This window comes from Mauremys mutica, chromosome 1 (genome assembly GCF_020497125.1).
Source record: "Mauremys mutica isolate MM-2020 ecotype Southern chromosome 1, ASM2049712v1, whole genome shotgun sequence".
NCBI classification, from domain to species: Eukaryota; Metazoa; Chordata; order Testudines; family Geoemydidae; genus Mauremys; species Mauremys mutica.
In genome coordinates, this window is record NC_059072.1 from 5446149 (window position 1) to 5463577 (window position 17429).

At 60.9% G+C, this 17429-nt stretch overlaps 1 protein-coding gene across 2 annotated transcripts in view; it reads left to right on the top strand.

The window, feature by feature from the left end:
* CCDC136 (coiled-coil domain containing 136) overlaps positions 1–17429 on the top strand; it is a 28579-nt gene that overhangs the window by 3767 nt on the left and 7383 nt on the right. For both annotated transcript variants that reach the window (XM_044987287.1, XM_044987296.1), the window contains exons 2-3: positions 213–416; positions 1520–1594. In XM_044987287.1, the coding sequence (XP_044843222.1) occupies positions 213–416; positions 1520–1594 (279 nt within the window). The remainder of the gene's footprint in view (positions 1–212; positions 417–1519; positions 1595–17429) is intronic.

Consider the following 17429-nt stretch of genomic DNA (forward strand, 5'->3'; position numbering starts at 1 on the left):
CTTCTCCAGCCGGGCCAGGGTGGCCTTTGCCCCTCCACGCTGCAACAGCTCAGAGGTTTGTCTCTGCCGAGGCTCAGAGGCCTGGCACCAGGCTGGCATGGCAGGGGGTGGCTGCTCCCTGGTGCAGAGGGCACTGGTGCAAGCCGTGGCCTGGGGGACAGGCAGTGAGTGCATTGCGAGGGGCTGCGGGCTCATGCAGCGTTCCTCGCCAGGTGACGTGGGTAGCCCGGACCCGGAGGAAGAAGGGGAGGAGGATGTGGGGAACGCGGGCTCCATGGAAGAAGACGAGAAAGAGCTGGACCTGACGGACCAGGAGATGGAAGACCTGAGGGCCCAGATGCTGCAGCTGCTGGAGGAGCTGGAGGAGACGCGGGAGCTGGCAGTGAAGCACGAGGATGACTCGCTGGAGCTACAGGGTAAGGGTGGCACGCGCTGGCTCGGAGCCACGCGGAATCGTGTGAGCAGGAGAGCACGGGAAGGTGACTTGTGTGCACAGGGCGTCAGCTCTTGTGAACTCCTGGCACGGGCCGTGGCACGGTGCATGTTCACAGAATCATATAGACCTCAGGGGGTCTCTAGTCCAACCCCCTGCTCAGAACAGGACCAATCCCAACTAAATCATCCCAGCCAGGGCTTTGTCAAGCCGGGCCTTAAAAACCTCTAAGGAAGGAGATTCCACCACCTCCCTAGGGAACCCATTCCAGTGCTTCACCACCCTCCTAGTGAAAAAGTTTTTCCTAATATCCAACCTAAACCTCCCCCTCTGCAACTTGAGACCATTGCTCCTTGTTCTGTCATCCGCTACCTCTGAGAACAGTCTAGATCCATCCTCTTTGGAACCCCCTTTCAGGTAGTTGAAAGCAGCTATCAAATCCCCCCTCATTCTTCTCTTCTGCAGGCTAAACAATCCCAGTTCCCTCAGCCTCTCCTCATAAGTCATGTGCTCCAGTCCCCTGATCATTTTTGTTGCCCTCTGCTGGACTCTCTCCAATATGTTCACGTCCCTTCTATAATGGGGGGCCCCAGACTGGACGCAATACTCCAGGTGTGGCCTCACCAGGTCTCTGTCACGTTCTCTCAAGTCCCCATGCGTGGGGCACCAGGGGGTCTTGTGATCTCTCGTGAGCACCGTGGGGCACGGAGGGCTTGTGCTTGCACAGGTTTCTATGCACGGCGACGGCTCCCTCGGTGCCATGTGCTTTCCCATTCCCTTGGGCGGGCTGGGGTCCACGCAGGACTCCCAGCCCCTCCAGCGAGGGGCCCAGAGCTCCAGCTGTCCTTGTCCTTCCCATGTCCCTTCTGCCCCTCTCCAGATGCTCGCAGGGCGGCAGGGGCGATTCTCCCTCTCCCCCATGGAGTGCTCAGCTTGACTCACGCCTCCCTGTGCACCGTGGTCCGTGGCCCAGCTGAGGCCCTGGGGTCTGCAGCCCCGTCCCTCTGATCAGCATGGCAGGGCGGGTGCAGGTGCAGGAGCAGGGTCTCTGCACGCTCCCTGCTGACCTCACCCTCTCTGCTGCAGGCTTGTTGGAGGACGAGCGACTGGCCAGCGCCCGGCAAGCCGAGATCTTCACCAAACAGATCCAGAGGCTTCAAGGTAACTCCCCCCCCCGCGCACCAGTGAGTTCCACAGGTTAATTATTGCCCATGCTGGGGATAAAACTGTTTCCTTTGCTTCCTGGTCACTTTACTGGCAGGCCGTGGTGCGCGTGTTCCCGCACTGGGGTATTGGCCGGGGCCTTCCCTGAGCGAATGGCCTTTCACGTGCCTTGCCTTCCCTAGTGTCCTGACTCTGCTGGAAAGCAGACGGTGCCGTGGCTGGCGATGGGCTCGTTCGGCAGACAGATCGATGTTAATCCCAGCGTCTTGGCCAAATTCCAACTCAGGCAATTCCAGTCTCGCTCCTTCCGTCCCCTTGACACAAGATCCCCCTTCGCTCCCTGTCCTGAACGGCTGGGCAGCGTGGCTCTGTGCCTGCGAGCAGCTGCCAGGCCCCGGCCCAGCAGTGGCCGCCCATCACTGCTTGGCCGGCTGATCCGTTGGCTTTGCGGTTCTCTTCCAGGATCGTTTAACCCGTGGGGCAGGGCTGCTTGCCGGGTCCCCATCGGGCGAGAAACGGGGCCTTTCGCCGCTCTGGGGCCACGCCCCGGGCTCCCAGGTGGCCCCTGCTCCCAGGCACACGCAGCGCCCCCTAGGGGTGTCAGCAGAGACCAGAGCCCCAGAACGCTGTATGCCAGCTAGTGCGGGGCAAAGGGCAATGCCCCATGCAGCCAGCTCTGCCCCCCTGCCCCCCGCAGCAGGCCTGGGGGGGCCCCGACGGCCAGTTAGCACTCGGGGCAGGTCTTGGGGCTGCTCTACTCTGGGCCGGTGGTTTCCATGGGTTAAGGGCTGTCCGAGTGCTCGGGCTCGCCCCGCGCGCCGTGTGGGAGCCACCTTGGTGCCAGGGTATTCGGGTGACAAAGGGGGGAGGGAGCGTCTTAGCGGAGCCCTGCTGGGGTGGCCAAGCCTCCGAGCGCTCTCGAGGGCGGGGGAAGGGAGCCGGAGCAGGCCAGCGACATACAAGGTGGGCCAGATGAGGCAGCCGGGGCTCGGGCCTGGGAGGGTCTGGCCCAGCTTGTATTTCGCTGGGACGCTCTGGTTCCCTTCCCCAGACCTCAGGAGGCGCTCGGGGAGCTCAGGAGCTTGTCTGGGCCACGAAGGAAAGAAAAGAAATGACCCCCCCCCCCCGTGACTCGGGTCTCCCGCCGTCAGTGTGACCGGGGGCCAGCGTTGACGGGCTGTTTCCGGTGGGCCCCTGGCCCTGTGCTCTTCCCTTAATGACCCGGGAGGAAACATTCACTCCTCCCTGGCAGTTTGCAGAGGGCCCAGGACGGGGGAGGAGGGGGGCGGGGAATACACAGGGCGAGCTGGGCACAAGTGCATTTCAGTTCAGCCGAAGTGGGGTCCCCTGCGTCCAGGGGTGGCTCTGCAGTGCCCTGCCCCACTCCCGCCTCAGGCAAGCTCCCCCCGCAGAGTCCCAGGATGGCCCCCCCGGTGCGAGCCTCCCCTCGGGTCCTCCCACGCTTTCCCTGCCTGCCGGCCTCACCAGGGGAACCCCAGAGCTCCGGTCTTCCGGCTGGAGCCTGCCCACGCCTGCCGTCTCTGATTCACCCTGCCCCAGGCCCTCCTGCCGGGGCCTTTGCGGCTTTGGCTGGAGCCAGATTCCTGGCCGTGGGGTCCAGCCCCCCTGGTGTCAGGGTCTTCTGCCCGTCTTCCTTCCTGCCCCGCGCTCCAGCCCTTCAGAGGAATCACCCGGTCCAGCCCGGGGTGCCTCAGTTGTTCCCCCACACCCAGCTCCGCCCGCCCTCAAGGGGCAAGTCGCCCTGGTGCAGAGTGAGGCCCTGTCCAAAGGGCTCGTGCAATCCTTGGCTGCAGGGAGGGTAAATGACGTCTGTATTTGGCACTGGTGCGGCCGCGGCGGGAATCCTGTGTCCTGCTCTGGAGTCTACAATTCAAGAGGCTGTTGAGAAATTGGAGAGGGGCCAGGGAAGAAGCAGGAGATGGAGAACGGATCGGAAGAGCGGTTCTCAGCTGGGGTTGCTGTTTGCCAGAAGCTGGGAATGGGCGTCGGGGATGGATCACTTGATAATTCCCTGTTCTGTTCATTCCCTCTGGGGCACCTGGCATTGGCCACTGTGGGAAGACAGGACACTGGGCTAGAACGACCTTTGGTCTGACCCCGTAGGGCCTGTCACGGAGTCCCGGGCGCTGCTCTGGAACTGCGCCCCACGAAGCTAGGCAGGACTCTGGGGAGTCTCCTCTCTGGGAGCAGCCTGGCTGCAGGACAGGAAGCTCCCACGGCTTCACCTCCTGGGTCTGACCCCGGAGCATTCAGCCTCCCCTGCCCCTCCGTGCGCTTCCCCCAGCGAGTCCGCCCGGGCGGGGTCCTGGGGCAGCCAGAGGGTCCTGCAGCCAGACGTGACTCTCAGCCAGCCAGTAACACAGGAGGTTTATTAGACGACAGGAACATGGGGTAACAGAGTTTGTAGGTACAGAGAACAGGACCCCTCAGTCGGGTCCATCTTGGGGGGTAGGGAGCCCAGACCCCATTTCTGGGCCTCGCTCCGTTTCCCCAGCCAGCTCGAAACTCGCCCCCCTCCAGCCCCTCCTCTGGCCTTTATCTCTCTCTCCCCCCCCTTCCCCCCCCCCGCCAGGAGGCCACCTGATCTCTTTGTTCTCCAACACCTTCAGTTGGCAACTTTGCAGGGGAGGGACCCAGGCCATCAGTTGCCAGGAGACAGAGCATTGGCCATTCTCTGTGCAGACACCACCACACCTGCCTAGGGCTCTGCAACAATCACACCCCCTTATCCCACCCCCTAGATACATAAGAAAGGCAAAGGGGAAACTGAGGCACCCACACAGTATTCAGAGAAAACCTTAAGAACATTCCCACTTCATCACAGGGCCATTCTTATGTTCTATACCCCTGGGGGCACGCAGGGGGTGGGTACATCAACTCATCTGGATATTGGCCTAGTTTTACAACAGACGACATACAAAGCACTAGCGAAGTCAGTACCAACTCCAGTTTCACCCAGACGAAATGAGAAGCTTGGGGTACACAAGAGACGTCCGACTCCTGAAAGGCGTCCAGTCGCCTGGAAGGGTTGAGAGCCCCTGGATTGGAAAACCTGCCCTAGGGTGATAGAGGGGACAAGGTGGGCAAGATATTATCTTGTACTGGGCCAGCTTCCGTTGGCAAAGGAGACGCGCTTTCGCCCCACACAGAGCTCGGGTGACCGGACGTCCTGGGGTTATTGGGACCATCCTCATATTAGGGGCTTTGTCTTATATACGCAACTAGACCCCCCAAAAGAAAAGTGCTCCAGGTTTCCACGCTGGTGGCCCTACCCAGAGCTCTTCGTCTGGTCTGTGCTAGTGACGGACTCAAGCAGCCCCACACAGCGGAGCTGAAGCGGGACTTGATCTCCGTCGGTCAGTACCTACCGGGGGAACAAATCTTTGCTGCCAGGCTCTTCGCCTCGCGGAGAAATGTGTCCTGCCACCCAGGCTGGAAGGTGAAGCCGGACAAATTCAGACTAGAAATAAGACGTGGGCGTTTCTAACCGTGACCACAGGTAGCCACTGGGGCCGTTTACTAAGGCTCGTGGAGGGGTTTTCTTGGCTGCCCATTTTTCAATCCAGACGGGATGTTTTTCTAAACGCTCTGCTCCAGGCATTACGTTAGGGCCGTTCTCTGGCCTTTGTTATGGGGGCGCTCAGACGAGGTGATCACAAGGCTCCCGGCTGGCCCTGGAATCTAGGAATCTAGGCTCGGGGTGATGCAAAGGTGCTTGTCACGGAGTGTGGGGGAGTCAGGGCCCTGCACCCCCGGCTTCCTGCCATTCACCAGGACCCCCAGCCAGCCAGTAAAGCAGAAGGTTTATTTAGACGACAGGAACACAGTCCCAGACAGGTCTTGCAGGCACAGATAACAGGATCCTCCCCAATTAGGTCCATCTTGGGGTCCCAGGAGCACCACAGCCCCACTGGGGGGTCAGAGCCCCGTCTGTCCTTCCCTCCATTCCCCAGCCACCTCCTGAAAACCCCCTCACTCCCCAGCGTCTCCTCCCTCAGCCTTTGTTCAGCTTCCTGGGCAGAGGTGTCACCTGGCCTCTAACCCCTTCCTGGGTTCTCCCCTTACATACTCAGGCATCTTCCCTCAAGGCCAGTCTCCCATCCCCCAATGCAGCTCGTCCTCCCAGGCCAACACCCCCCCACTCAGCATTCACAGCCCCCAGTAAGAACAGTCCCAGTTCGTCACAGTGCTACAAAGACCCTTTACTGTACAGCTCCCTGCTTTGAGCACAGCCCCAGCCCTGCGACACATTCGGCCGAGATGGAGCCATGACGGCCCTGGGAGTGGGGCCTGGACAGAGATCTCGGTTCTGTACTCAGCTCTGCTACAGATTCCCTGTGTGACCGTGGGCAAATCACTTGAGCCACCCTGTGCCTCAGTTTCCCATCTGTAAAAGGTAGCACAGGGGACCCTCTGTCTGTATAAGAATAACGTTTCCCCTGTCGGATCTTCCACTTCCTTTGATTTATTGTATTTTCGGCTTTATTCCTCCCCTCCCTCCCTCCCTCCCCGGCTCATTTTTAAAAAGCATGAACCTTGTTTTGGTTTGGTTTTTCATCTCTGTCTGGGGAATGTTTCCCTTGAATTCAATCACAAAACAGCTCTGCTCGCCCAGGGTCACGCACTCAGCTGCTTGTGTTTTGGACTGTGGAACTCCCTGCCACAGGAAGTTGTTTTGGCCAAGAACTCATCCAGGCTTCAGCCAGGGATTGGCCATGGATAACAAGACTTTGCAGCGTTATTAATGACAACAGATATTTGCTGGGCGACAGGACACTGGGCTCCAGGGATGTTCGTTGGCTCTCATCCAGTCCGGCTGTTCTATGTTACACACTAGGACAAATATGTGGGATGGAGAACCCTCCCCCGCCCCAGGCTCCTAAAACAATTGGTGCTGTGGTATTTGGGGGACCTGCTTGATCACTCACTGGCGCCTTTTTATTCTGATCAGTTTGACCCGCACAGCCCCGCTGGGTCCCCTGCTCCTCTGGCTGCAGGGAAAATCGATTTGGGCTCCACTTCCCTGCCAGGGTGGGACGAGGTTACCGGGTCCCCTCTGCTGTTATTTCTAGCCCCGTCTCCATGACCTAGCGCTGTGTGCGCACGTGCCCGATGGAGCTGTGAGTAGCACTGGCGTTGGCTGGTACGTACGTGTTCACACGCGCATGTGAGCACACGCTCACACCTGTCTGCTGCCCGGCAGGTGGGGAACCTCGCTGTAGCTTTTCAGTCTCAGGAAGAGTCTGACTGTTGCGGGACCGGGCAGGGCACAGGGCGCTGGGCGTTCCCAGCCCGTCTGATTTAAAATCCTGCTGAGCCAGGCCTCCCCTGGCCTGGTGGGTCCCCGCAGCCCAGCCCTCGGCCAGTGCAGAATGATTCTCTCCGGTGTGTTTGCTGCTCCTCCCATGTGCGGTTGGGTCTTCGTAGCAACGGGGCTCCCTGCACCCCGAGGCAGCCTGGGCCAGCTCAGTCGTTCTCCGGAGGGCGCTTGGGCACCACGCCAGCGGCTGCGTTGTGCAGAGAGAGAGATTGATTTCCTGATCCTCTATTTCCCTTTTCCTTCACTCCGAGTCGCTCCCGCCCCGCTGCTCCCTCTGCCTCCCCCGAGGCATCGCTCAGCCCAGCCAGATGTGGTCCGAGCTGTTCTCGTGGGGCCGCCTGGTCTCCCAGCCCCTGTCTGGCCTTGCTGGGCGCAGCGCTGGCTGGGGCGATCCCCTTTGAGGGACGGAAATAAAGGAAAAGCCACGTGAAAAGCGAGGGGCAGCGCGTTCTTGGAAGGGACGTTTCAGGGGAACGCCAGCTCCCTTAGCAGGGCGGGTACGTGTCTGCCGCCCCAAGGAGGCCACACAGTTCTCGTGAGCGTCAGTGTCATGTTTGAAAGGCTCCTTCAGTTTTAACGTCTTTCAGTACAGCCGAAAATAAGGGACAATCGCGCTAAGGGGCAAATCAAGAACGTAAGAGCGGCCATGGTGGGTCAGCCCAATGCTCCATCCAGCCCCGTGTCCTGTCTTCTGACAATGGCCAGTGCCAGGTGCCCCAGAGGGAGTGAACAGAACAGGGCAATTACTGAGCGATCCACATCTCCACCCGTCGTCCAGTCCCAGCTTCTAGTGACCAGAGGCTTAGGGACACCCAGAGCGTGGGGTTGCATCCCGGCCCATCCTGGCTAATAGCCATTGATGGACCCATCCTCCAGGAACTTGTCTGGTTCTTTTTGAACCCAGTTATACTGTTGGCCTTCACACCATCCCCTGGCAAGGAGTTCCACAGGTTGACTGTGCGTTGTGAGAAGAAATACTTCCTTAGGTGTGTGTTAAACCTGCTGCCTCTTCATTTCATTGGGGGACTCCTGGTTCGTGTGTTATAGGAAGGGGTAAATAACACTTCCCTACTCACTTTCTCCAGTCGTGATTGTATAGCCCTTGTGGCAAGGCACCTCCCCACACCTCGGGCGGCGGGGGGCCAGGAGGAAGTCAGCCCCTCTCTGGATGGTGTTGACTCTCCCACTTGACAGGGGGAGGCGTATTTCCCAATATTTTCCAGGCAGGCCCCCGCAGTGCCCCTCTGCCAGCTGAAGGAAAAAAAGAAGCAGGTTCCACTACAAACCAAAGGGGAATAACTCCCTACTCTCCTTTGGAGGGGGCGGGGGCGGCAAAGGTCACAGGCAGCCCTTAATTGGTCTCTGGGTCCCTAATTGACCTGAGGTGACCCCTTCTCAGCTTGAAGGGAAAAGGGCCTTTATCATTCTCGGGCTAATACTCCTGCCTTCCACCGCCCTCTTCCAGCCGTCCGGCCTGGCTGCGTCTCGGCCTCTGTCACATCCCCTCTCCGTCCTCGTCCCCAAGCCAAACAGCTCCAGGCTTTTTAATCTCTCCTCACCTGGAAGTTGTTCCAGAGCCCTAAGGATCTGTGTTGCCCTCTCTGTCCCCTGTCCAATTCGAATGGATCTTTTCTGCGACGGGGCCACCAGAGCTGCACGCGCTAGTCAAGGTGTGGGCGTGCCATGGATTTATACAGGGGATTACGGTGTTTTCTATTTCCCTTTCCTAATGGTTCCTAACACTCTGTTCCTGTTCTGGCTGCCGCTGCACATTGCGTGGCTGTTTTCCCAGAACTCTCCACAACGACTCCGAGATCTCTCGCAAGTGGTAACAGCCAGTTTAGAGCCTATTGTTCTGTATAGTCGGGGTTATGTTTTCCAATGGGCATCGCTTTGCATTTATCAGCCGTTCATTTTATCTGCCATCTCGTGGCCCACTCACCCAGTTCTGTGAGATCCCTTTGGAGTCAGCTTTGAACTAACTGGGGACAGTCCCATGAAATAAGGGGCGGGTGGTCACCCCACACAGCACGGAGAACAGTGCTCCAGGCGCTGCCTCCTCAGAGCAACTCAAACCTCCTTGGCCTGCAAAGCCTCTGCTGGTGAAGTGCTGGTTTCCCACCAAAGCTAAGCACTGTACAGATCACACACAGCCTCTGTGCTCCCCCGGGTGGAATCAGAACTGCTCAGGTGTGTTTCATAGGCCCTATACTGCTAGCAACTGACAGGGATTCTTCTTTAGCTCCCCGCAGGAGGGGCTTTTGAAGCAGTTATCCCCACTGCTTCCAAGTGTGCCGAAGCCCTGCCTAGGTGTAGAATCGTTACAACCTTAACCAAAAAGCCTCTCTGCTCAGAATAGCCCCCTCCCCACACTGACACCTCACCTGGGCCCTGCGGGGCAGAGATTTGTAGATCATATGTAAGGCTAAGATTTTGTCATGGACATTTTTAGTAAAAGTCACGGACAGGTCACAGAGAAAAAAGAAAAATCCACGGAAGCTGTGACCTGTCCGTGACTTTTACTAAAAATATCCATGACAAAATGGGGATCTGTGGGAGCCCACACCGCCTGCAGCAGCTGGGGGCTGTGGGGTCCCCTTGCCACCCGCAGCTTTGGGGGTCCCTCTGCTGGGGCTGCCCCCACCTCCCGTGTCAGCCAGGAGCTGCGGGGTACCCCTGCTGCCCACAGCTCCAGGGGCCTGCGATGGCGGGGAGCTTGGGGTTCCCCTGTGGCCGCGGTGGCCAGGAGCTCGGGGGCTCCCTGCCACCCACAGCAGCTTGGACCTCCAGGGCACCAGAGGCAGCGGGGGCCCTGCAGCTCCCTGTCCTTGTGGGCGGCGGGGGCCCTGCAGCTCCCTGTCCCTGTGGGCGGCGGGGGCCCTGCAGCTCCCTGTCCTTGTGGGCAGCAGGCGCCCTGCAGCTCCCGACCACCTCAGGCTGAAGTCACGGAGGTCGCTGGAAGTAATGGATTCCGTGACTTCCGCAACCCCCATGACGAAATCATAAGGACACAGGGAGCGATGTGAGGATCTGGTCTGATCTCCTGGCCAGAGGACTCCCCTGAATTAATTCCCATTTGAAAGAAGGAAGATCTCGCAGAGAAACATGCAATCTGGATATAGAAACGGTCGGTGATGGAGAATCCACCACGACCCTGGTGAATTGGTCCAAAGGTCAGTTACCCTCATTGTTAAAAATGACGCTTTCTTCCCAGCCTGAATTTGGCTAGCGTCAACTTCCGGCCGCTGCAGCTTCTTAGACCTTTGTCTGCTTGACAGAAGAGCCTCTGTTATCAGATTCTGCGCCCATGGGGGTGCTCACGGACTGTCATCAGGTCACCCCTTCGCTTTGGATAGATGGAGCTCCTGGAGGCTGTCATTGTGAGGCTGCTTCAGCCTTCTGGTGGATCTTCGCTGGCCCCTCTCCAATTTCCCACCCTCCTTCCTGAACCGCGGGCTCCAGAACCAGACACAGAGTCCCAGCAGCGGCTGCACCAGTGCCCAAGACAGAGGTAACAGAACCTCCCTGCTACTCGAGAGGCCCCTGCTTACGGATCCAGGCATCGCATTAGCCCTTTTGGCCTCAGCTCGTGGGCGCTCGTGTTCAGCTGATTGTCTCCGTGACACCCCCCCCCCAGTCTTTTTCAGAGTCTCCGTTTCCCAGGATAGAATTGCCCTGTCCCAGAGCCCCAGGGTCAGGGCTTCGCCCCAGCTTTGGAACGGTCTCGGGGCCAGCCCCCCAGGGGGTCTCACTCCTCCTCCAGTGTCAGCCACGCAGCCTCATCGCCTCCTAGACAAGCTGTGGGGCTCCAGCCGTTGTTTCACACCGGGAGCTCCGCTCAGCGAGTCCCATGGAGACGGCCTGCTGGGAGAGACTTGGCCGCTCCCCAGGGATTGATGGGGGCATTGGCTGCCAGGTATCAGTGTCTGGGCCATTGGGTTTGTCTTCTCGGATCCTTTGTTGATATGAGGTGGCCTCAGCCAGCCCTTTTTAATGGCCCATCCCAGCTCAGAGAGCTGGGCGACATGCACGCCTATGTCATCCAGCCTGCCCTGAGAGCAAACGGTCCCTTTCCCCACACTGGGTAACCATGCAGCATATATGGGAAACTGAGGCACACATAGGGGTTTTCCAGGGGTTAGTTGAGTGCTCTGGGCTGACAGCGCCGCCTAATGGCAATGCTCTGGGATGTGCTGTGTCATGGTGAGAGTCCACAGGCTCATTTGCCTAGTGGCTGTAGTTCAGGGGGTAGTGTCGCCTAGTGGTGGGGGAAAGTAGGAGAATCTGGGCCCACCCTACTCCACAGGATTCCAATCCAGGGCCCTTCCAAACAGTGGATCCTGCCACAGGATTCAGGTCCCAACACCCACAAGCGCGTTCCCTGAGTCGCTTCCTACCCTCATTCCAGTCCCTCCGGTGGCGTCTTGGGGTGGGGTGTGGGGTCCCTCTCGAGTTCCCTCTGATTAATCTCTGGCGTCTCCGCTGGCCACAGCAGGTCGTCCCCTTTGGTTCCCACGGTCGACCGGCTTCCCGCGGCACAGCCAGGAGGCCTGACCCTGGTGGCTTGGAGCTTCCCCGCTGCTCTCCTCCTCTGTGAGCCTCCACTGAGCGGAGCTGCTCCCTTTTGAATGCTCCCTCCACAGGGCCATGGTCTCCTGGGCCCAGAGCCCTCCGTTAACCCTCGCCTCTCCTGTGGGGGGTTGGTACAACCTGTTACAAAGGGGCAGAAAAATACGACAGACAATTCCCATTTGGTCCCACCCCTGTCCTGTAAATCTGGCCTGTACTGTTTGTTCCTCGGTGTGTGACTTTACATTCGGCCGTATTAAAGCGCATATTGTTTGCTTGTGCCCAGCTTACCAAGCAATCCAGATCGCGCTGAATCAGTGACCTGTCCTCTTACTCATTTACTGCTCTCCCCGGCTGTGTGTCACCTGCAAACTGCCAGTGACGAGTTCATGTTTTCTTCCAGGACATTGATAAAAAAGCGAAATGGCCCAGAACCGATCCCTGCGGGACCCCACTAGAAAGACACCCGCTCAGCGAGGAGTCCCCATTTACTGTTATGTTTTCAGTCCTATCAGTGAGCCGGCTTTGAATCCATTGAACGTGTGCCTGGTTAATTTTATATCGCTCTTGTATCTTAATCAAACTGGTGTGAGGTGCTGTCACGGAGTCCCAGGCGCTGCTCTGGAACTGCTCCCCACGAAGCCAGGCAGGACTCTGGGGGAGCCTCCTCTCTGGGAGCAGCCTGGATCCGGGGCAGGAAGCTCCCACGGCTTCACCTCCTGGGTCTGACCCCGGAGCATTCAGCATCCCCTGCCCCTCCGTGTGCTTCCCCCAGCGAGTCCACCCCGGTGGGGTCCTGGGGAACCAGAGGGCCCTGCCCCCCAACTCCGCAGTCAGGCGTGACTCTCAGCCAGCGTAAAACAGAAGGTTTATTCGTCAACAGGAACACAGTGTAGACCCGAGCTGGCTATTACAGACATCAGTGACTTTCAGCCAAGTCCATCTTGGGAAGCCTGGGCCAGATGCCCTGGATTCCCCCTCTTCCAGTCCCCTCCCGCAAACTGCCAGCCTCCAGCCCAACACCCCCGTCATGCCCCTCCTCCTTCTCTTTGCCTCACTTCCCCCGCCAAAGGTGTCACCTGGGGTCACCTCCTGGGTCTGCAAATAGCTGGGCAGTCTCACCTGCCCTGAGGGCCTCAGCAAAATCCCACCCCCAGTTCCCACCACCCAAGTATTGGTGCAGTCCCCAGGAAAACTAAGGCACCCACAGTATTAGTGTAGGACAGTCAGACTCACATGCAACATAGCAGGATGGATAAATCCCACTTGGTCACGGGTACCAGGTCCAAGGCCTTACCGAGGTCTAAGGCCATGACAACACGATTACCTTGTGTAACGCTGCCCGCAGTGACTCAGGAGTGTGAGTCCCAACCTCAGGGCAAAAAGCCAATGAGGAGTCCGGTGGCACCTTAAAGACAAACAGATTTATTGGGGCATAAGCTTTCGTGGGTAGAAAACCCCAAGTGTTTATTTTGTACTCACGAAAGCTTATGCCCCAATAAATCTGTAAGGTGCCACCGGACTCCTCATCGTTTCTGTGGCTACAGACTAACACGGCTCCCCCCTGATACTTGGCAACCTCAGAGCAAACTCTTAGGAACCGGGGCACAAACCCCAAACTGGCTGCGAGGTCTGTACTTTGATTTCACCAACCAGTTATCAAGTGTAAACTCCTCCGCCTTCCCATGGAGTCCCAGACAGTCCCTTCGGGTGCTCCGTTCTGTCTCGCCACCCAGGGGAGCCTGCCTTTCTGATAGACGGGCCCTTGCACCAAGAATCAGAGCAATATTCAGGTTACTGCCAGTCCCAAAGGACTAGTCAGTTACCCCAGATCAGTCGCACCTTAGATCTCACACCAAAGACAAGGCTTGTTGCCAGTCTTATAATAAACGACCTAAAGATGGGAAAGGAAACCCGAGAGTTACGTAGCAGGTTACAGCAGGTAACTATAGATACACAAATGAGTTCCAGGCTTAAGTTTCACAAAGTACTAGAAGTTTCTGTAATACGCTAGCTCTGTATGTTCTTCAGGGTTAACCCAGGCTAAGCACTGGGGATCTCTTGCTTATGCCTACAAACACCTTGTCCCTCCCAGAGTCTAAGCATCATAGAGATATATACCAGGTCCTTTTGGCTTGGGGTTTTTATCCCCTTCCTGCCATGTGCTCTGAGCTGCAAACAGCTGATGGGAGGAGTCCACTTCCTGACTCCTCTCCACTGGGAGGAGAGCAGAACAACAAAAGACTTTTGTCCTCTTGTTGATGGTATGTAGGGAAATTCCCATCCCACAACAGTCCGTTGGTATCGATGGACCTTTCCTGCTGGGCAGGGCGTGACACCTTCAGCTCAGCTCAGCTCAGCCCTTCCCACGAGTTAATGTCTCTCTCCTGGCTGGTGATTTACAGTCTCCGAGGCTCACAACGCAACTGCTCAAATATTGCCATACAATACGGGGCACAGATGTTACAGGTGGGATTACTCTCGGCAGCAACTCACAACCCGCCATCAAGGTCAAACACTCAACACATTCTTACAATTCTAATACCGAGTGTGTCGCTGTTCAGCTGAGACAAGGGGACCCTGGCATGAGCTGGCACCTGGCCTGCCAGCATCCCGTCTTTATCAACCCAACTTCTCACCTGAACACACTTGGGCTCTGATGATCTAAGCAAGCCCCTGCCTCCCATCCTCGGGGCCTGCCAGTGTCAATGCCCTGCTGCCCTGGGTGGGGGGCCAGGACCCAAACCCTATAGAGTTCCAGGGATCAAACCTGCCCCAGGTCACACCAGGAGCCAGCAGGTTGTGTGTGTCGTACAACTGGCCCCATGCAGCGTGGGGCACGGGGCACTGGCTGGGGTGAACTACAGTCAATGGTGGATTCTCTGTAGCTTGAAGTCTATGAATGAAGATTTGGGGAGCTCAGTGACTCAGCCCAGGGGAGCCCAGTGAGGAGCGGGGGTTGAGGGACTGACTAGGTGGTCCCTGCTGGCCTGAGAGTCCGTGAGAAGCTGCGTGGGGCACCAGCCAGGGCCTGTAGCCCATGGGGGCCGTGCCGCACTGAGGCTTGTAGCCCATGGGGGCCGTGCCGTGCTGGGGCCTGTAGCCCGTGGGGGCCGTGCCGCGCTGGGGCCCATAGCCCGTGGGGGCCGTGCTGCGCTGGGGCCCGTAGCCCGTGGGGGCCGTGCCGTGCTGGGGCCCATAGCCCATGGGGGCCGTGCCGCGCTGGGGCCCGTAGCCCGTGGGGGCCGTGCCGCGCTGGGGCCCGTAGCCTGTGGGGGCCGTGCCGCGCTGGGGCCCGTGGGGGCCGTGCCATGCTGGGGCCTGTAGCCCAGGGGAGCTGTGCCGCGCTGGGGCCCGTAGCCCGTGGGGGCCGTGCTGCGCTGGGGCCTATAGCCCATTGGGGCCGTGCTGCACTGGGGCTTGTAGCCCATGGGGGCCGTGCCGCGCTGGGGCCCGTAGCCCGTAGGGGCCGTGCCGCGCTGGGGCCCGTAGCTCAGGGGGGCTGTGCCGCGCTGGGGCCCGTAGCCCATTGGGGCTGTGCCGCGCTGGGGCCCGTAGCTCAGGGGGGCTGTGCTGCGCTGGGGCCCGTAGCCCGTAGGGGCCGTGCCGCGCTGGGGACCGTAGCCCATTGGGGCCGTGCCGTGCTGGGGCCCGTAGCCTATGGGGGGCCGTGCCGCGCTGGGGCCCGTAGCCCGTAGGGGCCGTGCTGCGCTGGGGCCCGTAGCCTGTGGGGGCCGTGCCGCGCTGGGGCCCGTAGCTCAGGGGGGCCGTGCCGCGCTGGGGCCCGTAGCCCGTAGGGGCCGTGCTGCGCTGGGGCCCGTAGCCTGTGGGGGCCGTGCCGCGCTGGGGCCCGTAGCTCAGGGGGGCCGTGCCGCGCTGGGGCCCGTAGCCCGTAGGGGCCGTGCTGCGCTGGGGCCCGTAGCCTGTGGGGGCCGTGCCGCGCTGGGGCCCGTAGCTCAGGGGGGCCGTGCCGCGCTGGGGCCCGTAGCCCGTGGGGGCCGTGCCGCGCTGGGGCCCATAGGAGTGTGTTGCATTGGGGGCACCAGGCCAGGGCGGGCACTGGTGGGGCAGAGAAGGCCCTGGCCCCGCCGCTCCCCGGGCCTGGCCCTGCCAGCAGGGGGCGCGAGCCGCAGGCCGGGCCGGAGCAGCTGGAACCGCGCGGGGTCGCCCGGGCCACACGCAGGGGCCAGCCCGGCCTGGAGCCAGGGGACGCAGCCATGGAGCTCACGCCCTCCACCTCCGTGGGCAGTGAGTGCCGCCGACCCCCCCGGGGACCCCGGCAACCGCCCCCTGGGGATCCCCCTGGCAACCGCCCCCTGGGGATCCCCCTGGCAACCACCCCCCCAGGGACCCCCGGCAACCCCCCGGCAACCGCCCCGGCAACCGCCCCCTGGGGATCCCCCCGGCAACCACCCCCCCAGGGACCCCCGGCAACCCCCATGGCAACCGCCCCCTTGGGACCCCTGGCAAACACCCCCCTGGGGAACCCGAGTAACCGCCCCCTGGGGATCCCTGGGAACCCCCCCGGCAACCGCCTTCCTGGGGACCCCTGGAACCTCCCTGGCAACCGTCCCCTGGGGTCCCCTCCACCAAAGCCCCCTGGGGACCCCCGGCAACCCCCTGGCAACCGCCCCCTGGGGTCCCCCGGCAACTGCCTCCCTGGGGACCCCTGGCAACCGATCCCTGGGGACCCCCCTGGCAACCACCCCTGGGGATCCCCCCAGCAACCACCTCCCAGAGTCCCCCAGGCAGCCGCCCCCTGGGAATCGCCCCTGGCAACTTCTCCCTGGGGAGCCCCACCAGCAATCCCCTGCAGTCCTCCCCACCCGGCAAACATCCCCCCGGGTCCTTCCTGCCTGGCAACTTCTCCCTGGGGATCCCCCACCCAGCAGCAGCCCCCTGGAGACCCCCCACCTGGCAACTGCCCCCAGGGGTTCCCCCTGGCAACCATCCCCCAGGGAGCCCCCACCTGGCAACTGCCCCCCAGAGACCCCTTGCATGGCAACCACCCTCTGGGGGACCACCCCCCCAGTAACCTGCCCCGCGGAGTCCCCACCTGGCAACTGCCCTGGGGACCCCGCTCCCAGCAACCACCACCTGGGAACTCCCCACCAGGCAACAGCCCCTGGGGAGCCCACCTGGGAACTGCATGGCAACCATCCCTGGGGCCCACCCCACATGGCAATCACCCCTGCCCCCAGGGCCCTGCCCAATAACTGCCCCCCCCCCACCTCCCAGGGATCTCCTGGGCAAACACACTGCAGCTGTCGTCAGGGCCTGCCCCACCTAGCAACAGCCCCCCCCCCCCCCCCCGTACCACCTGGCAATCGCACAGCAACCTGGGACCACCTGGGACCACCGCACCCAGCAACCAGCCCCCCCTTAGGACCTACCCCCCAGGAACCCCCTGCCTGGCAACCGCCCGGCAACCAACCCACGGGGATCTGCCTCCCAGGGACCACCCGGCCAGCATCTGCCCCTCAGGGACCCCCCCCCCCCGTGCCAGTCCATCTGGCAACCACCCCTCCCAGGGACCCTCCCACCCCAGCAACCAGCTCCCTGGCACTCTCCCGCCTAGCAACCCCTGCCCCGGGAATCCCCCCACGAGAGACCCCTCCCTGACAACCCTCGCCCAGGGACCCCCACCCACCAGAGGCCCTTCCACCCCCCCAGCCCTCACTCAGGGACCCTAACCCTGAGGTCAGCCTTCCAGGGGGTACTCCCTGCCCCCACCCAGCCCCAGCCCAACCTCCCCCAGTCACCCCTGCTCCCAGGGGATCCACCCTGCACCTGCACCTGCCAGGGGTTGCCCCTCCCAACTTCCCCCTCCCCCCAAACCGTCACCCCCAGCACTCACCACGGCTCTCTGCCCCCCTGCACACCCCCTCCCGCCACTCCCAAGCACGTGCCCCACGGTTCCCT